Source organism: Varroa jacobsoni, unplaced genomic scaffold, assembly GCF_002532875.2.
Source record: "Varroa jacobsoni isolate VJ856 unplaced genomic scaffold, vjacob_1.0 scaffold_1247, whole genome shotgun sequence".
NCBI lineage: Eukaryota > Metazoa > Arthropoda > Arachnida > Mesostigmata > Varroidae > Varroa > Varroa jacobsoni.
The window spans coordinates 245,840-264,968 of NW_019214149.1; the positions used below are offsets into that span (position 1 = coordinate 245,840).

The 19,129-nt window shown below is 41.2% G+C and overlaps 1 protein-coding gene and 1 long non-coding RNA gene across 11 annotated transcripts in view; one reads left to right on the top strand and one right to left on the bottom strand.

The window, feature by feature from the left end:
* Positions 1-19,129, bottom strand: part of LOC111267996 (uncharacterized) — a 33,552-nt gene that overhangs the window by 2,063 nt on the left and 12,360 nt on the right. The window contains exons 1-2 of one of the 10 annotated variants that reach the window (XM_022846645.2): positions 5,343-5,440; positions 4,701-4,921 (exon numbers count right to left, since the gene is read on the bottom strand). The exons of 2 other annotated variants lie outside the window; for them this stretch is intronic. In XM_022846645.2, the coding sequence (XP_022702380.1) occupies positions 4,701-4,740 (40 nt within the window). In that variant the 5' untranslated portion in view covers positions 4,741-4,921; positions 5,343-5,440. Of the gene's footprint in view, positions 1-263; positions 387-2,385; positions 2,540-4,700; positions 4,922-4,993; positions 5,112-5,138; positions 5,316-5,342; positions 5,441-10,900; positions 11,164-19,129 lie in introns of those variants that run through there. 7 more of the 10 variants (XM_022846646.2, XM_086971530.1, XM_022846648.2 and 4 more) reach the window with 7 other exon arrangements.
* On the top strand, positions 5,497-10,894 carry LOC147752453 (uncharacterized). Its single transcript, XR_015314034.1, has 3 exons — positions 5,497-5,938; positions 6,297-7,476; positions 9,604-10,894. It is a non-coding gene; the product is annotated as an uncharacterized LOC147752453 (long non-coding RNA).

Genomic DNA, 19,129 nt, shown 5'->3' on the forward strand with positions numbered 1-19,129 from the left:
ATTATAAGATACACAAGAGAGTTGAGGACACGATATCAACTGAATGCGCTTTTGTCGTGCACCTCTGTATTGATCAGGGGCGGTAAGGCAGGCTTACTGTAGCAGATGCCTTTAACGACTGCCTGTTTTCTTTACCACGGAACAACAATCGGTTTCTTTTACTTGCATGTATCAAATGAGTATTAGATGTCAACAGAGGGCAAAGTGTATCCCACTGTGCGTAAACAGTTCAATGTCGTACATATATATATGTATATATTCACCCACTTAACGGCCTCTCCAATGCCAGCTATACTGTGCCTTAAGTAGTCGCCAAGATTTCGTTTGTGCATTAACTATTTTTTATCTCAGTCTTCACTTTTCAGTTTTGGCTTTCAGCGGCGGACCTATAAGGTACAGAAGATAATTACGCGTTTAGTTCTTAGGTCACTTCGGTATCTAACTTCGCCTTAGATTTACGAAGCTATCCAAGTGAGCCATTCACCTTTTTTTTTTTTTATCTTTCTCACATTAATGAAACATGATGCACGGCTTCGGACGAAAATGCGATATAGATTTTGCTAAACACGTTTCGCTACTGAACGACTTCCTGCTGATGTGAGCACATTACCATTTCATTGGCCCAGTCGGTAGGAGGCATGTGCGGAGTAATCGCGATAGCGCACTATATTTCTTTCTACGAAAATACTATTAAGCAAACAAATGTCGCTAAATTGACCCGAAAAAGTCAATCACCAAGCCGTTAACAAAAAATGAATAAGCCACCCTTGGCTTCAATTCAATCAACCCACACAACTTTTTCTACGTTCAAGAACCAAATCACCAAACACTATACACCATGTAAGCGAGACGGCGAATAGAAACAAATGTCACAAAATCACAGTTCGTCTACAGATGCTCGAATGTTCAGCCCATGTACAGTTCAAATTGTACTTGAAGCTACCACTATAGATCCGGCCGTAGCTATTGACTTCTGTGTGCATTGCATACTCCGTTGTTGCTATCGCGCCCGTCGTCCACCAGAATCCAACTGACCTACTCTGAGCTTCCGACCCCACGCCGTACGTTGGCTAGCAGTAAGCTAGCTCTTATTTTCACGCGAAACGGAACAAACCCAGAAGCCACTCGAAACTTTTGTCTATCGAAATAGAGCGGCGACTAGCAGAAAGTAGCTTGCTTGTCTGCCACAGCACAGGAAGCGCACCGACTCAACAGGCTGAACACGACTTGAACTAGCAATGTCTGCCAACGACATTTAAGACAGCAGCTGAAACTAATTAGCACAACTAAGGTATGAATGTTGTCACCATTTATGTTGTCCTTCGTTGATATCGTTGTAAGTGACCTCTTCAGTTCAGTCAGGGACGCAACGAAGTTTGCTATTGCCGCTGCTGTTTTTGCCGCTGATGCTGATGCACGGGTCGATCTATGAGTCGGTGTTGCCAACGCTACCGTTTGGCCACCGAGGGTCGCCTGATGGTCTACCCCGAAGACGGGTAGGCGTAATGGGGTAGGCTAGGCTGCCTCGACCTACTCAACGAGGATGGTATTAGCTCAGGAACGGGACATGACAATGGGCGGCAACAGTTTACCGGCGCTCGATCAAGGGGAGCGAAGGCAGGCGATTGTCGATATGATGAGAAAAAGTAACATTGTGTTAATAGGGTGGTACCAATAGTGATGGCGTCAATAACAGCAGGAAGCGAATCGTATAGGGAGTTTTAGCAGCGCAAGAAATAGCTCTCGATTCGACAGTTGCTGTTAAGGGCAAGGGACAGGGAGCAAAGCCGAAAATGGCTTGGAATAAGGTTACTGCGCGGTTACGAGGCCGGTGGGATGGCACACGACGCTTAATTGTTACTTTTCGCTCGATTGAATTACTCGAGCAAAACGAGTTAGGTTTTTATAAAGAGTATGGCCGACGTAATAGCAGGATTTATGCGATAGCGATATATTCAAGCGATGTGCCGCATGTATTGCTAATGGTGCTACTAACGGTTGTACTGTTTGTTTTGAGTAGTGTAGCACAATTAACAGCCCCTGCGGCCGCGCAAACCGATACCTTTCTAAAACATTCGAAAGGCGAAATAATATGTAACACTAATTGAATTCTCGCAATATGAACCTCTACAAATGAAAAAATACGCCAGCCATAATAATAATAACAACAACGACAACTTGACACAAGTCTTGCGCTAAAGAAGAGTCTCGATCGACGTCGCAGCATCACCTTCACTTAAACAGTCAGCCAAGCAAATAGCGCCGATCGTCCATATCATAATTGTCTCGTCACCTTGCGTCGAGCCCTCATAACCGCGATTTAATTTGGTGCATTAGTGAACTCGTTTTTTCGCTGCTAGCTCCTAGTTACAAAAGCGATATTACCGCTTATGGCGATTGTAGACTTAGAAGCTACTCGTTGCTTCCTCCGGGAGCCACTGCTCCGAAGCAGAATTGTTCTGGGGGTCGCCGCCACTAATGTCTGCTTATCGTTGTTGCTATTCTCTGCGCCATCGTAAGGCATATGAGTGAATCAGCACGTGGTCGGAAATGTGTCGAAACAGCGTGAGAGCGAGAGCGAGAGCGAGAGGGAGAGGGAGGGAGGGAGGGAAAATTGGCAAGTGCGATTGATACCATGAGGGAAAGCAACGAATAAAGTTTCTGGTCATTGGGAAGCGTAGGCCAGCTATGAGTGCTGAAATCTAGCAGCAGAAGCTACTACTAGAAGCCCTGTGCTGAACGTCGGCAATAGTCAACGAATACGTATGAAATAAATGGCGATTACAATGTCACAATGCGGATGGGTTACTGCTGCGTGCACCGTCGACTAGAACCTGTCATCGGTTATTACGTTTAGCCAAATTAAAGACTTTTAGTTGTTTTTGGATGATCTAGATACGACGTGAGTTCGTCTAGTAGGCGCCACTTACGTTAGGGCTACTTACGTTTATGATTACTATTCGAAAAAAAGGACAGTAAGTCTCTATTTGGACGTTAGAAAAAAACTTTTATTCACCCAGTCACGCCGCTAAATCAGTGGTACGTACGTATGTATGCTCCAGTAAAGTGGTTAATTTATATATATATATATATATATATATATATATATATATATATATATATGTATATATAATAGCAATCAAAGCTGTTAGATGAGGAACTGCAAAATCGTGGCGGGGTCAGACACTGCTTTATGATCGAGTAAGGTGCTAGTTAATCGCCTAACTGCGTTCATAAATTATACCTCAATCTGTACACGCAGCGACGATAGCTTCGCGTACCTTGGTCGTATGCAAGTGTCGTGTATAGTTTTGTTATTAAATGTTTGTTCGTGTTATTCGAAATTTTAGACGCCACAAAATTTGTGATACCGTTGCACCTGAAAGTTCAGTTCAGTTCACACTCAAACTTGCTCATAGTTACGTAGCTCAAAATGACTGTTATATAGCTTTACTTCGCCACCAACTTCAATAAGAGTCAATTGAAAACGACCATAATTTTAATTCGACGGCGATATTAAACGCGATATCTAAAGATCTGTATCATATTAGAATAACGCGCACACTGCTAAACACTTCAGCAACACATTACCCGAAAAACTGCAACAGAAAACCCGAAATCGCTGCTATTCTGTCGAAGCTTGAGATTGACTTTTGTAGTATTTGATGACTCTTTCCCTCTGTCGGCTTCTGATGTTACCTTTTATTTAGCGTTTATCGACAACGGCACGATACTCGTTTTAACGAGTTTTTTCGTGTTTGTTCGACGCGCACAAACAGGTAAGCATAATGACGAATAGAGATGGTCAGAAATTGTTTACACATCGTAACGATCATATGTTGTGGTGGCTTAGTGGCTGGCGATTAACGGATCGTCTGCAGTTAAGGGTTAACATACTAGTAATGTCAATCCAGATATATGCGGTAGGGGTCGCGTGAGACCAAGATGGGGTGCTGTGCACCGGTTCTACGCAGACGGGCCGCTACACATGGACGTACGGATGACTGCTGTCAATTACTGTATAAATAGGGACTACCAAAATCCCGTAGAGTCGAATTTTCATGAACTTCTCTTCGTCTGCTTACTTCGTCATTTGCCGCGTAGGCATTAGACAATTGGCGAACGACAAGGAATCAACAAGTGCTTTATCTGACGTCGACACCTGCGTTAGGTCACAAGCCAAACCGAAGCCAAATTGAGTGCTACACTGAATACTATGCGAAGGCACCGGTAGATAGGAAATCGTATTTTGTTTTGCAGCACTATCTATTCCAAATAGAGTAACACCTTCGCGGGCAGTAAACTTCAAGAAAGGCCATTTCAAACATAAGACGAAATGCCGTTGAAATTTTCTAGTAAACGAAAGGCTCAAACGTGTATTTGTTCGCTGCTGTATGGCCAGCAGGGAAATGAACAAGTGATTATGCCAATGACGCAAACAAGTTTCTCCAAGTAACAACGATCGAGACCCTTTTTAAACTGGCCTTGTTTCTTTTAAAACTACTAGAAATGAATCGAAAGAGGTCGTCATGCTTAGGAAACAAACATTACAGCATGCTTGAAAAAATTGTCAACTGTTATTATTAGGGATTACAGTTACTCGGGCAACGGGCCGCCGAATTTTCGGCCACGTTTGGGTTCCTCTTATCATTCTGTTATCAGGTGACAGAAAATACAACTGCAGATCGTTAAACGTTTACCGTTGCACTGACGTCGAAGGCGGCAAGCGTTTTCAACCATGCCGACATTGGTGTCTTCTCAGATATTATGAAGCGTATGAACTTGACGGCATTCACTGGCGCCCTCTATTATGGCTAAGTCGGTTTCTCGCATTCACATAGTAAGCTTAATTCACTCATAAAACCGCAAAGACCAAATTTCCACTAGTTGTTTTGCCAGGGCCTCATGTTTTTTTGATACACTGCATACAAAAACAGTCAGTCGTTATAAAACAACGTTACTATCAGGACTGATCACAATATCTATCGTCTACCTTTTTTCAACGTCGAAATAATTCCTTCATGCTCCTAAATTATGTGCCAACTTAATTTTCTAATAAACAAATATTATAAACAAAATAGGACCTTGGGTCTGCCACCCACACACAATGACAGCACGGTACAGCTAGTAGGTACTACCCGGAATGGATGTTCCCTAGCGAATGCAGAAACTGGCTGTGATTTAGAATTATTTTATTGATAGTGATCACGTCGAACGGATTAAGGGCGGCAAGTCTACACGAAACAATATGGCTCCTCCTTCCATTCGGAAGCTCGATCGAAAATAGACGTAGTCCTTGTCTGCTTTACTTAGCTAAACACTCATTGTTGGAGCACACGTACATACAAACATTTCTTCTCACAATTAAATCTCTTTCCCTCGTCAATTGGGTCGCTTTGAAGTTGAGATATCAACAGAGCTACCTTCACTCGGATTTCCTGCAACGGTTACCGGCGCTTTTCTATTTAAATGATAGTGACTCTCTCGTGAGAGCCGCGTGGAGGGCTAACAGGTAAGGGTTGAGCCGGGTGGCGGCGTTAAGCGCGCCATGCCAGTTCATATGCAGCCCCATTGTCTTTCCAGGATAGAAGACACTTCCACTACGTAATCCTAGATTTTTCCGATTCTTGAACATAGCACAGTTTTATGTAGTCTATCGCCAAGAGGAAACGCCCTGTAGACTAGAAACCTATCCTTTGCGTCTGTCTTCCGGCCACTCAAAATGTAACACCCCAGTAATGGTTGAAGGAAAAATTGCACAGCTGCCAAGTTCTATAGAGCTGAACCCCTGCATGTGTCCGTCGAAGTTTTTTGCCACATTCGAGTCAATGGGAACTCCAGGCCAAAAGTTGCGTTTATGATTCCGAATTCCAGCAAGCTTGCTAGGTTGAAATTTGTACTGAACTAAGATGGCTTGTGTATGTAAACGTAATATAAGGTTAGTTTTAGACTTGCTTTATTTAAATAGTCTTTTTTGACGGATAATGTTTGTGGTGTACAAGCGATTTTGAACGTCTCAGAAATGATGCATGCCCGACTCATGATACGTGCACGTTACTGCTCTGTGTTGCAATAAAACAATTTTTTTTTTGTATACTCCTTCAGGCCTTTCTCTAGTATATAATTGCTTTCGTCACTAGTTATACATAAAATCATATTCCTTTCCTGGTTTAATTTTGTATGTGTGCAAGAAGTTCGTTGTGACTAGTCACCGGCAAACAACAAATGTACGAAATTATTAAAGAGACGTAAAAGCCGAAAGCAATGGTGAACAGACAATTTTTACGATTTTGCAGAAGTTTTACACCCGTAACTGTTGCCATGATTGGACTAAGCGCTACGCTGGACTACACGTGCGTTTGTGCTAACAAAGGCAAACCGGATAGCATCGTTGTGAAGACCTTCAATACACCTTTACGATGACGTATACTACTAGCTACGATGTTACAATCACAACTAAAATCAAGCTAGATTCAGCTAAAAAGCGTAGTATGCGCCTGGTCCGGTCAGTGCGATCCCGTTTGTAGGCGAGTTGAACAACACAAATGATTATGTCTCCAGCCCCTATCTGCGAACGACTCTAAAGTCAGCCGTTTACATCAGGAATACGTGGAGAGATTCGTTTGAACAAACAGGAACTGAATATGGCTATTCGGTGAAGGGGGTCGTTGAGACGTTTTGAAACGCTACTGACTCTAGACTATTTGCTACTTTCCTACTTCCCTTAGCAAATACGAGCTGTTGATCTCGCTGAGTCTCTGTTTTCTGTTGCTGGAAGGAAACGTCTTCCTTCAAAATATTCCACAAATTTCGTTATAACTACTAGTGAACCAATTCACAACAAGTAAATATACTATGCTTAACAATGGCGCTGTTCTATCGAAAAATACATTACAATTACCATCAAATTGTTTTCTTGGTGGTTATCTTATCTGAAATGTTTATATATATATATATATATATATGTCCTGTAATTTCGGGTACGCACCACCGAGGGCGACTTGCTTCAAGTTTACCCACTTGCTATAACTGATTCGTAGCTTTCTGAGACAGTAAAAACAATTACTATAAATTGGTTCCTTTCAGCTGATCCTCCGCTAAGACTCTATTGCCTTTAGGTTCCCGCTTTCCTTACAGAATGAGCGTATTTCCCGCACTAACGCATTTCTGAAACTTTTATCGAGCTGTGTTGTATAACTGATCGCATTTTTTAATCACCTCCATATGAAAGTATAGGTGGAAATGTATTGTAGCCTCCTTAAACTTGAACTTATTAACGACGAGGCTATAGAACGAGGCATTAACCAACCTTAAAGATAGTACAAAAACTCTCCACTTACTACCGTCAGTCAACCCGTGTATGGTAATCATGTAACCGGGGCCGCTGGCTTTAATCAGTCTTGACAAGTTTCTTTGCCGAGTGATATAGCTAGAAAAAAGACAGTGTAGAGTGATGTAATTCGTGCTAACATCCAGGTGAGTTTGAAATGGTAAATTGTTATCTGACATTGATAATCTCACTATGTACCGACTAGATACATTATGTCTATGCGGTTCTTCTGTTCGTGCTGCGGTAAACATGTAAGCTCGGGCAGTTTGCAGTTAAGAGGCGTCGGCGTTTGGAAATTATTCTGCTCGAATCTGCTCTAGGCTAGAAAAAAACATTTAGTTTAATTATATCATTAATATTGTGTGTGTGCTCAGTTGGACCACGCCTTTATCTCATCAAAACGCAAACTGGGTATTCAAAGATATCGTACGATAGTGTATTCTATATATATCTATTTATGTATACAGAGACTAAGCTCGCAACTGTTCATCATAAATCAATTAATTGTATCTAACAGGGTATATTTGTACTGTTTATTCTGCCGCCTTCGACTAGATGAAGAATAATAGAAGCGCCACAAGTCATGTTTACAACAGACGTTACTAGATATGTTCGACGATGATGTTTTGTCGATCAAGCCACCTTCTAACACTGTTTATCTCGGACTACCAGTTATTTATTTAGTTTTAAAAGGACTGGATAACCACTCGCTTAACGTCAATAAACCAAGCACCAGCTCAATATTATACGCCAATCGTTATCTAAAAGAAAAAGTTTTACATGATGTATTGTAGATCTAGACCCTTAAGCTTGTTAAGCCTGCAATACTGTGTGCCTAGCTATTATGTATTATAGACATTATATTGATCAGTCAAACATATATTATATTTTTTTAATTAAGGTTTTCTGCGGTTAGAAATAGGTTGTTTCTACTTCCGTCCGGGTCATATTACAATGCCTAAAAGCCAAGCGTGTTGAAACCGGAAACGCTTATGCTCATATTAAAACCCCACTGATTACTACTCGATAACGTGTGTTCTGCCATTTAACTGTCTATTTGAAGTAGCACATGACCATCAAGCGGTACTAATTAAAACAAGGTCATTGAGTGATTTATTTTTTTGTCTCCCGGCAACCAAAACTGTAGCCATGAAAAACAACATTTTGAAAGCTTTCAGAGGGGCTTCTATATGGCACTATAGTTAGTGTGTACTTCGGGTACAGTCTGCAGGGCGACGACGATTCATTTGGCGTACGTTCGCTGAAAGCCAAATCTGCTATAATGCAACGATAAAATGTTATCGACGAGTGTAAGTTTACGCTAAGACGACAAGGCTGCGTGTGTGCACAATGTTAATAATAGAATTTTTCACTTTCAAGTTTAACTGCATGTAAAGTTCCTCACTTACGTTAGTGTTCACTTGTAGCCATCTTTTACATTTAGCTATCCTGCATTTAACGCGAGACGCACGAATCTCCATGTGTTAAAATATCTCACGTCCGCTGCATAAATAACAAATAAGGTTTTCCCTTTACCCATTCATTGGCAGGATTGGCCGATACCTTTAATGGGAATTTTATTCTATTTCAAATAGCGGTTCATTACGAAACCGACAATATCTGCCTGGATATTATTGGTTGCACAATTAATTTACTTACTTATTGGTAGAAATTTGATGGAATTCCCGAGGCCTTTTTCACGATCAACTCATTCTAAAGTGTCAAGATCAGCATCGTTTTGTCCTGTCCAGGAGTCACCCATCCTTAAGCAATGGCTAACGGCCAAATGACCAGACATTAAAGCCCAAGGCATTCCAGTATCGATATCGCTATTCAAAGGTGGAGGGCGTTACTTACGAATGTGTTTTATCACTTTTAATACAGTCGAACTTTGTTGCAATTGGGAATTTTTTCCTTACTGTCTATAAAACTTTATTCTAAGCACGTAAGTTCGTTATAAGAACATGTCAGATGTGATTAAAACTATTTTGCTAACTTACCAATAAGTAATAATGGCCTCCAACTAGGTTTTAGGTATAACAAGTAAAGGGCTAAAGTGATTGACCTAAAATTGCATTATTTGTTATTGTTTGCGGTATTGTAATTGAATGCCATACAAATATGTGGCATTTTTTATGGAGAGGCTAAAACTAAATGATCAGTATTTATTAACGATATGACGATTTCCGACAATCAGCTTTTATTTAACTTTCAGAAAATCAGCAACTGTCGTTTTCTTCTTTTTTTTTCTTGTATGAAATCCGTTTCCGAAGCCAAAAACGAGCGATCGTTGACTCGTTCTGCGGTATTGACTCGATGCCTGACCACGAATCATATAGGCTCAACAAAAATTGAGAAAGAGACATTTCTACTACTATGGAGACGCTAAGCGATAGATTTGTCTCGAGCGGTTCGAATTTGATATTTTGAAAATGTCTGAGTTTCTCTCCGTACCCATGGTGTCAACATAGCTTTTCTCGTTGAAGCGGAGCTTCGTCCGGTAAGGTGGAACAATTTAATTTTCTATATCGATAAAGCTATGTGTCGTGTTTCTACGATCCCGCATGCGTATCATGTGTTTGAGGAATCTCAGCGAAATTAAATTAACCTCTAGGGTATTCGTAGGCTTTTTCTGCTAGGATAACTCATGTTTCGCCTTTTGCGAAACATCTACCAGTTGATTAAATAGAAGCCATATTATAACCTTTTGTTTCGTTGAAGTGTTTTGCGAAATTGCGAACGCTCAACACCCTGAGTGACCAATAGGGGGTCGAAGTGATAACGCAATTTTCACACGCTTAAAACATAGAGTGATTTAACGAAGCCCAGATTGCCAGAAGTGCCTTTTTTCTTACTCTGCTATTGGGCCTAACTCAATAAGTCACGAGCAACAAATTTTCAGATTCCATACGAAACGAATTCTTCATAACTCTTCACTGCTGCCATAAAACAATTACCTAATTTACAAACTGCTGTACCGACGGTTGGCTATCCACTGCCATCGTGTCGGGTCATCGTGTAAAGACGCGACAAGGGACAACAACGAAAAGGCGCGTCCGTCACAGTTTTCTATCGTGATTCGTCATTATCAGCAGCGAAGAAACCTTGCCAGTTTCTCTTCTCGACTTTTGATTGGACGTTTTCGCCTATATTACCGGTCGGCACGAACGGGCACGCGGTCATTCTTTTCCACGCAGCTTCTTCGTGCATTACTTTTTGCATCATTCTAAATTTAGAGTTCGGAAACGGAGCTCTGCCACGGAGCTCCGCTGTTATCATCCGCGCATCTCTAGAAGCAGCAGCAGCAGTTGCTTTAGTAACACCAAAAATACGCAGCAATAAAGGGAAAGTAAGGCAAAAACACACAGCCACGAACTGGCGCAATTGCCAGAGCAGCGGTTTCAGGGTCGTCATAAACCCCAACTGCGTTTTTTCAAAAAGTAATCTCTTCCCTTTCGGTTTCATCGCTGTTACCTTGTTGCGACGCTGGGATGTAGGATGGAATACACCGAAACGAATGACTGGCCTTTTGGCCCCTTCCGCTCGTGTTGCTACAGCGTTTAGCCTTACCTTGTTTACTGGTCAACAGGTGGGCCTTAGCCCTCAGCGGCTGCCAGTGCACCCTCTCTACAATCGCACAAAACCGACGTCCCGTTGCTATGATTAAGTCGTCTGGTCACCGTTGGCTTTCAGGGCGGCCGCGGCCGCGGCCACGGCTATGGTGGCGCCGCCAATCACCGAAGCTTTCACAAATGACTCTTGCGGACGTCGGCCGCGCGACGTCGCTCAGTCGCGTGTTATGTCGAACTGAGTAGATAATTGTACCCGTGAACCTGTATAACAAGCGCGTGTTGTACGTAGAACGCCAATGAGACATCGCATTGGCGTATGACAGGCATACCGAATCAAATAAGTTATGACGAGAGAAATGTTCGCCGCTTCGAAAGTGGCAATAACAATGTATAGCAAAACGAAAATAAAGACCGAGCAGCTAAAACAGCGGCAACAGCTTACCGCTATTGCACAAGCTGCTTATAATGCGTATTACTGTTTGCAGGGAAAACGGAATCAATAAAAGTTAGTGTTATTATCAATAAGTAAGGTGTGATTTTCTATTAGTAAATAGAACTCAGAGGGTTAGGTTATATAACGGCGTTAACTACCAACAAATCCTTACCACTGTCGATAATGTGATAAATATATCGTGCTAAATGTGAGCTTCGTGATTTTTGTGAAACTCTAGAGATACGTGATCAAGCAAGCTTATCTTGTGAGATTATTAACTCTAATTCTAACTTGTGTATTGTATTATGCGAGATTTGCTCAACGGCAAAAATTCCTGTAAGTTTCTGAAATTGCTGCCAGTTCTTGCATGGATAGCAATAACAAAAGTATTAGGTACCCTCAATCGGTAGCAATGCGAACGCGATTTACATTACAATATCGATACATTGTTACTCGAAGGCAATCGTACAGCTGGCATATTTTGAACCTGATCAAAGGAAAATAGTTAGTAGACTTCCATCGGCGTTGAAGGTCACTTTTTCTTTCTCGTCTAATGGAATTGAGTCGCAGGCCGCAGTCAAAAGGTAATTTACCGCTAACTAAGGCTAACATGTGAAGTTCTACAGTTTGTCGACCAACGGAAATGTCGAATGTTCAGCCGTTATTCGGCCTGACCTTGTTTTTTCGCAGTCCATTCCCTGTTTGTCGTGGCCTCTTTTTTGTGGCTAACAGAAAGCTCCGCTACAATTCTGATTAACAAATATGATTGCAGAACTATTTAAAATTGTTTATGAGACCGTAGTGAATTTCCACTCCTGAAATGCCTCTCTCAACCGACTTGTCCCTAATGCTATATATTTCTGTAAATTTCGGCTAAAAAACTCATTTAGAGATGATTACTACTATTCACCTCAATATGCCCACCGTATCACATTGCAGTATGAGATATTTACTGGAAGCCACTACAGGGGTAAGAAGCTCTGGCGCTGCTTTAGAGAACGTTTTATTTGCACTGTGTATGTTTATCACTGTATGACGAAGTGTACAACATAGTGAGAGTAAGCACACTTGCCTCGAAACATTGCAAATCACGGGTCATATAGATGTTAGACAGCCTCGTTTCGAGCGTTGAAGGGTGTCTTTTTTTGATTGATGTCTTTGTTTTTAGATTTCGACGTGCTTCATGCCTCGAATGAATGCCAAAACCGACGATTCAATTATTTTGTTGCCATATTATTTTATATATGCCATCCCTAATATAGGATTTAGTAGTTATATAAAACTGATGATCATAAACAGAAAATTACATGTTATTTATGGTTCGTGAACCGTTATCGACTCCGAGGCCTTTTGGTCTGTAGCTTTGTTCGGCTAATAAAACCGAGATAAGTTAATGGCGTTTTAGCGAAATATTTTTTACATTAACAAGTACTTCATCGTTGGTTGAAGTAACTGGCTATTGGCTCTTGGACCGTCGAATTAAGCGGACATATTTATGACTCCAAGATGCAGATGGCTTAGATTAGATAAGTTGTGGCTATTTTAGATGATGATCGTCATTCCGGTTTTACGAGCGCATAAAACCGTCACTACTATACTTTATTTTCACACTTATGTTTAGCTATTTTTGCGGTACATTGGGCCTACTTGAGACTAGTTACTGCCGCTTCGATGCCAATTTACAATCCAGTTATTTTCATTGACCCAATACGAGAACAGACGTCTAGGTGATACGTTACGCAGCAGAAGTAGCGAACATGTGACTAAATTATCACTGTGTATGGGCTACTGTCTAGCGGTTTTTTTACTGTGTTATCAGAATGGCCTTCTCCGCATCCTCTGAATTTGATGCATTTAGAAAGAACTTCAAGTTAGGTAGAACCAGAATCCTTAGAAAAGTCGTAAGTATTAACTATATAGTAGAATCGAATAGAGGCGACGTTGCGTAACTCAATCAGATATTGTGCAAAGAACTTCAAGTTAACTGCTCTGTCAGCTGCTACTTGATGTCCAAGGTAGAACTACACAAGTAACTATTAAATTATAGATTATTCATAGAATAACACGTTCGCCCATTGGCCGTTCTAGAATATGGTAACATCGTTTGACGCTAGCGCTGAGACCTCATCTTCTGATAAATTAACTACTGAGAGCCACGATCACACGAATTCTACCATCATAAAGTGCGGGAGGCACGGAACCAGTGAGACCTTCTCCAGACTGTTAGCACCTAACTGATATCGTCGTAACATTACTGAGTTATTATCTGGGCGAAATTTTCCTTCACGAAAAATTCGCCACACGGGCTGGTCAGCTGCGAAGCTAGTACGATTGTCAAGCGGATGTAGGTGCGTCCGATAATTCAGATTGTTTTCCTACCGCCTGACCAAATCATGGTTGTTCCTGCATGGACAGAGTGGAGCGGTTGTTCGTAAATAGGTACTACTTAATATTAGCTTATAGTTCAAGTAAATATCTTTAGCAAATATCTAGATATAAGCGTTTTTAACACGTCATAAGCAAGATGAAGAGTTACGATTTTCTGCCGTAAAACGACATTGTTTCCGAGGGTTTGTTATGTAAAAGAGTAAACTCTCGTATTTAAAAAAGGGTATATACAACAGTGAGAGGGTATATATTCATTAACTTTATGGCTGAAATATAATAATCGAAGAAGTTAGTAAAAGATATATCTTTTTCTTATTTTTTTAAAATATTTTTTCGCTCTGAATTGCAGTGTTTCGTTAGTTCTTGCTTTGTCCGTAATTGTTCTATATTGACTGACAAAGATGAGCTTCTAATCTTAGCGTGAAACATTTGCGCCCCGCAACGAGAAAAAATAGCAGTTGTGATCTAGATTCGTGGCGGCGACCTTTTACCGTTATCAAAATCGGAAGAAGTGAGCCCTGATTATTTTCTAGATCGCCAACGTCATCATCGCGATCATCAACAGCATCTTCACTTTTTAGTATTCTCGGCTACGGCAAGAAACAGGTAAACAACGAAACTTATACGTAGACATGCTGACAGTCGTACTAACATGAAATCTACTCACAATTCCGTTACTGATGCTTTTAAAAATAAAGTGGACCGATTTTTCGAAACATATATGCGGTATCGACTATACTACATGTATAAGTCTATATGGACAATGTGCTGTGACAGATTATCCACGGAATATCCGTACGCCTAAAAGCTAGGTTAGACCATAAGTCGTTTAGGATGCAGCGCACGAGATGACGGTGTAGATTAGTGCCAATCTATAGAACAAGCAATTATTAAGGTAGGCGAACGAGTTTGGCGCCCTTTGTGCTATATAGAAGGATTCCATCTGTCAGCTCCAAAGAGAATACAGAATTTGAGTTGAAAAATCCACAATAGATATAGTAACTCCTTTAGGGAATGCCGCTGTTACAAAAACAGCGATATTTTCCATAGTCTTCCTTTTAAATGTTCATTTATTGACTATTATTATTAGAATTGCTCTGTTATTCTTGCCTTCTAAGTCACGTGAGAGGGACTCACGTAGGGACACGTGAGATGGTCCAGATTCGAATCCGACCATAGAAAAACAGATCGCTACATGCTAACAAAACCGGTCAGTTGTCCGAACTAACGTTTAATGACTCGAAATAGCCAAGATAAGATAAAGAGACGTCTTTAGCAAGTTAGCGATATGGCTTAGCTAACTTGCTAAAGCCTATGGGTCTTTAGACGGTGTATATGATTTAGCATGGATACACGCTCAGCGTTTGTAAAGCCCGTAATACTTATTTGTTTGTTCGATAAAAATATTCCACAATATAAGAAGATTCATACTCCTGCTGACGAATGAAGGCGTATTGGCTCCGGCAGATTGCATGTACACCTGTACGGCACCGCATCTATCATTTCGTTATTGCGATACTCGAATAAACGTACGTGCAGAACTGCTATTAAAGAAGACAGTGGCGAATTCTACGAGGAAGCGTGTACGTTTTACGTTTAGAATCATCATATGTTATGCCAGGCGAGTGTAGAGGTTTTGATCGTATTTCTGAGACTGAGGACACTGACATTTGTGGCAAACCGTAAGCAATGGCGCCAAAGACGTTGTTATCATCTTGTCTATAGCGTGTCTATTGCTATAATTCTCTTATATATAGCTTTCATAACTTACTCCACTACGAAACTGTCAGCTATTACCTATGAGTCTCCAATAAACCAGACTAGCTAGCCCCAGGCGACAGTACACTCTATGCTGGTCCTTCAGTTGCCATGTAATTTAGCTGACCAATCCATTTGTTCATGTAATTATAAGACAGACTTCTGCCCCATAAAAAGTCGATATATGAATAGAGCTCAAAAGTTACCTGTCGATTATTTGTCGATATTATGGTATAGGCCTGCTTTGTAGGTTTGGGAGGGTCTGTCGACCGCTCTCTCGAAATTCACGGATAATTAGTATATCCGCAAACTATTGAAGTTGCTATTGCTGTCGTAAGCAATAAAGGTCATGGAGATTTGTGTTTTCAGTGCGGGTATCTACGCAGTATATATGGTGTAATATAGGCTCAGATAGACCTTATTCCACACTCTGTAGTGTATACATGTATTAACGCCTTGTGAAGAATATTCAGTTTTTGCTAACCAACATCGAATAATACTGCACAGTATAACCATTTTGATGAAATAGGTATTTCTTGTTGACTCAGTACCACTTGTACACATTAGACTTCTACAGCAGATTCTGCTGCCATGCCATCATTGGTCTATGCCGGAAATAGCGCCAGTCGCAGAAGTGAGTACCTGTACAGAGTAATAAAGTTCTATTGACTATGCACTTCTGCAATCAGGCAACGAAACACGGACGAACAAGACTATCTAACTGGAAATCCTGATCGTATCGACATGCGTTAGACAGCAGAAGTAGAATCAACGGAGGCAGTTTAGTTTCACAATAATCTTCATACAAGCTACTAACACAAATTGACAACTATCAATAATAGATGGATCTGCTTCTATTCTTCTTTCTGCTAGAAAATTCTCGATACCCAGTGTCCCTCGCTTGGTTCTTTCGCACTGCCGGCCCAACAGACTCTATCCACCTTACATCGGACTAAAGTTATTTCGCGAATATGCTGCCTCCTTTTGTTGACTTACATCGGTAAAAATGGCTTCTGTCATTTCAAATACATCCTGCTAATTCTGCCCCGATCCAATGAACTGAGCACAGCTTACAGTGTTGGGCCCCACCCAGATCGCCAGATTTGCTGCCTTCCCCCTATTAGCGATTGTCATTAGTCACCGTTACGACATGAGCTACTTGTTCGTGGGAGTGGATAGCTTTCATAGCAATTTCGTTTACAGCACTCTGCCTCGCTGCAGCTCCCCAATTTTTTGGTAAGCGCTATCAACGATTTGTGTTCGTGAAACGAGCTTTTTCCTACCTCCCGCCACAGATTGCGACGGCTGCTCTAACGCCTTGATCCGTTTAATTTGTTCTGGCACTTTGCGCTTAATGGCAACTTAGTAACGGAAAAAAGGACGGATAACGTAGCGTCAGTGGATAAGCACCAATATTCGACTCTGTTGTTATCAAACAACAAAAGCAAAATTATTATCACCAATATTTATGAAGCTTTGGAAATTTGGCTAATGTTGTTTGTGGAAAAGGTGATGCACTGGCAAACATTCCTCTACTAGAACTAGACTAGAACTGCTACCGTTTAGTGAAAGTGGTAAAATAAGCCGATGCGAATATGGAACGAGACCCATTTGTCAAGTTTTTGTTACCGCCAACGAACACAACAGTTTCCAGATGCCGCCATCGGTAGAGCAGAGTCACTTAGCTAAATGGCAAATCAACGAAAAATGGCAATTACAACGCATTGTCAATGCCATATATATTCGTACATATTATCATGATGATGACCGTCAAGAAAGACCGTTGCCGTCACCTTGTAATCCATTGGCAATGTAGTCCGAAACCGCAAAACTCACTGAGAACGCAAAGACGTACGTATAATAGTTAGATGGTTCTTCATGTTACTCTTACGTAGCGATGAGTATCATCGATACACACAAATTACTCTGCGGCCACCCCAATGCCCGTTTGATACGGACGTGGATGTGGGTTTGTGTTACCGATGAATACACAGTAATGAATCAACGAAGAATCTATAAGGTCACCGCTAGGGATTCGTTCTAGTCGGCTTTAGGTATCGGTCTAGTAACTGAATATGAAGACAGAGTTGTAAAGTCAGCGTGTTACGCTTACTTCTTCATCCCATACGATCGAAAATACAACAATAGTCGCCCACGATTTACGCTATCCTGTAGCAACACATTAGTTTCTTAATATTATTATCGTCGTGTTTATGCTTGTTTGCCGGCGTTTCTACAGAAAGAACGGGCTTATTTATCTGTCTCATCAGATCACTTTAAATTAGACGTGGAACCAGCTGAGGTGTATTGATCCAATTCGATGACGAGTTTATCGATCAGAAATCCGATTTGCTAGCTAACACTTGCAGTGTTATATGAAAGGTTCGTTTCGGAAAAAGCAATTTTTAGTTACAGTCAAATCCCTGTTATCGGCTTAGCGTGGCCGGATCATCGAATCTGTAACAGATCTGTCGCTTATCACATCTGACCAGCACAAAGAGCACGCGAAGGTCAAGGAACAAAGAGAGTGAGTGTTATAGGTAAACCTAACCAGAATTCGTATATCGACGTATTTGATGCGGGCAATATTCGTTGGTAACAATTAGCCCTATGCGGGTGACGAAGGTAGTACACGACTTGCGTCCCTTCAGCTCATCCCCTACCTCACACAATCACTGTAACAGTCTAGCTAATCAAAGGTCCTTAGCCCCGCGAACGAGTTCTTTGGCGTTATCTGAAAAACGTCCCGACTGGCCATGTGATAGAACGGTGTCGGCCTATTTAGTCTTGCATTAAATAAGCATTTCTTATTCTGGTCGAATGTTGCTATTCTTGTTAAACAGGAATAGATAATTAGGGCCAGTTTTAGTGAATTTATCGCTTTTGGTAACGCTCTCAGACCGGCAATGGCGGACATGATATGTTAGCCGTTTTCGTATTAAAAGAGAAACGGGACGAAGCATTTGGGACCGATACGGCCTAAACGTTGTTGAGCACAAACATCTAAGTAATCCAGTAAGGTAGCATAAATAAGTTGGCAGGCGGGTTTCTTACAGAAATTCAATGAAACCGTCTGCCCGCCATCTGCCCAGATTAGAATTTATAGTAGATTCAAGCAAGCCCAACGGGTTTCGACGGAACATCATAGGTACATAGAATTGCGTCATATTATCGAACGTTAAAACGGTGTTGAACGAATAATAGGAGTAGAAGAACAACTTGAAATATTACTAGCATATAGCATAAGGTCGATCTTAAAGGTAAGCTTAAAGAAATATGGTCAGGGTGTGTTTGTTTAACGCGTATGGCGTCGTGTGCCGGTTATTTTTCCACCGTTGAATAGATTTTATGGTCACAGCTTATTCAAATGTGAAGCGTTACGTTTCGACCTGTTTGATACGCAACTCTAACGTCCACAGGGGCTGTGTTGGGAGTGAGGCAATATTTTACCGCTCTATTATGTTAATTTATCTGTTTACTAGCAGTCTAACGAGTTACATCATGTGAAATTTCGGTTAAGCTAGCTTTCATGACGCATCGGTGCGTTGTGCCTGCAGTAAAAACCGAACAAGTACAAGAGTCGATTTTTTCTACGACGGTTAGCCTTCATTGTCATTTTTCGTGGCTCTCTTCTAGAGTTATCCTGTC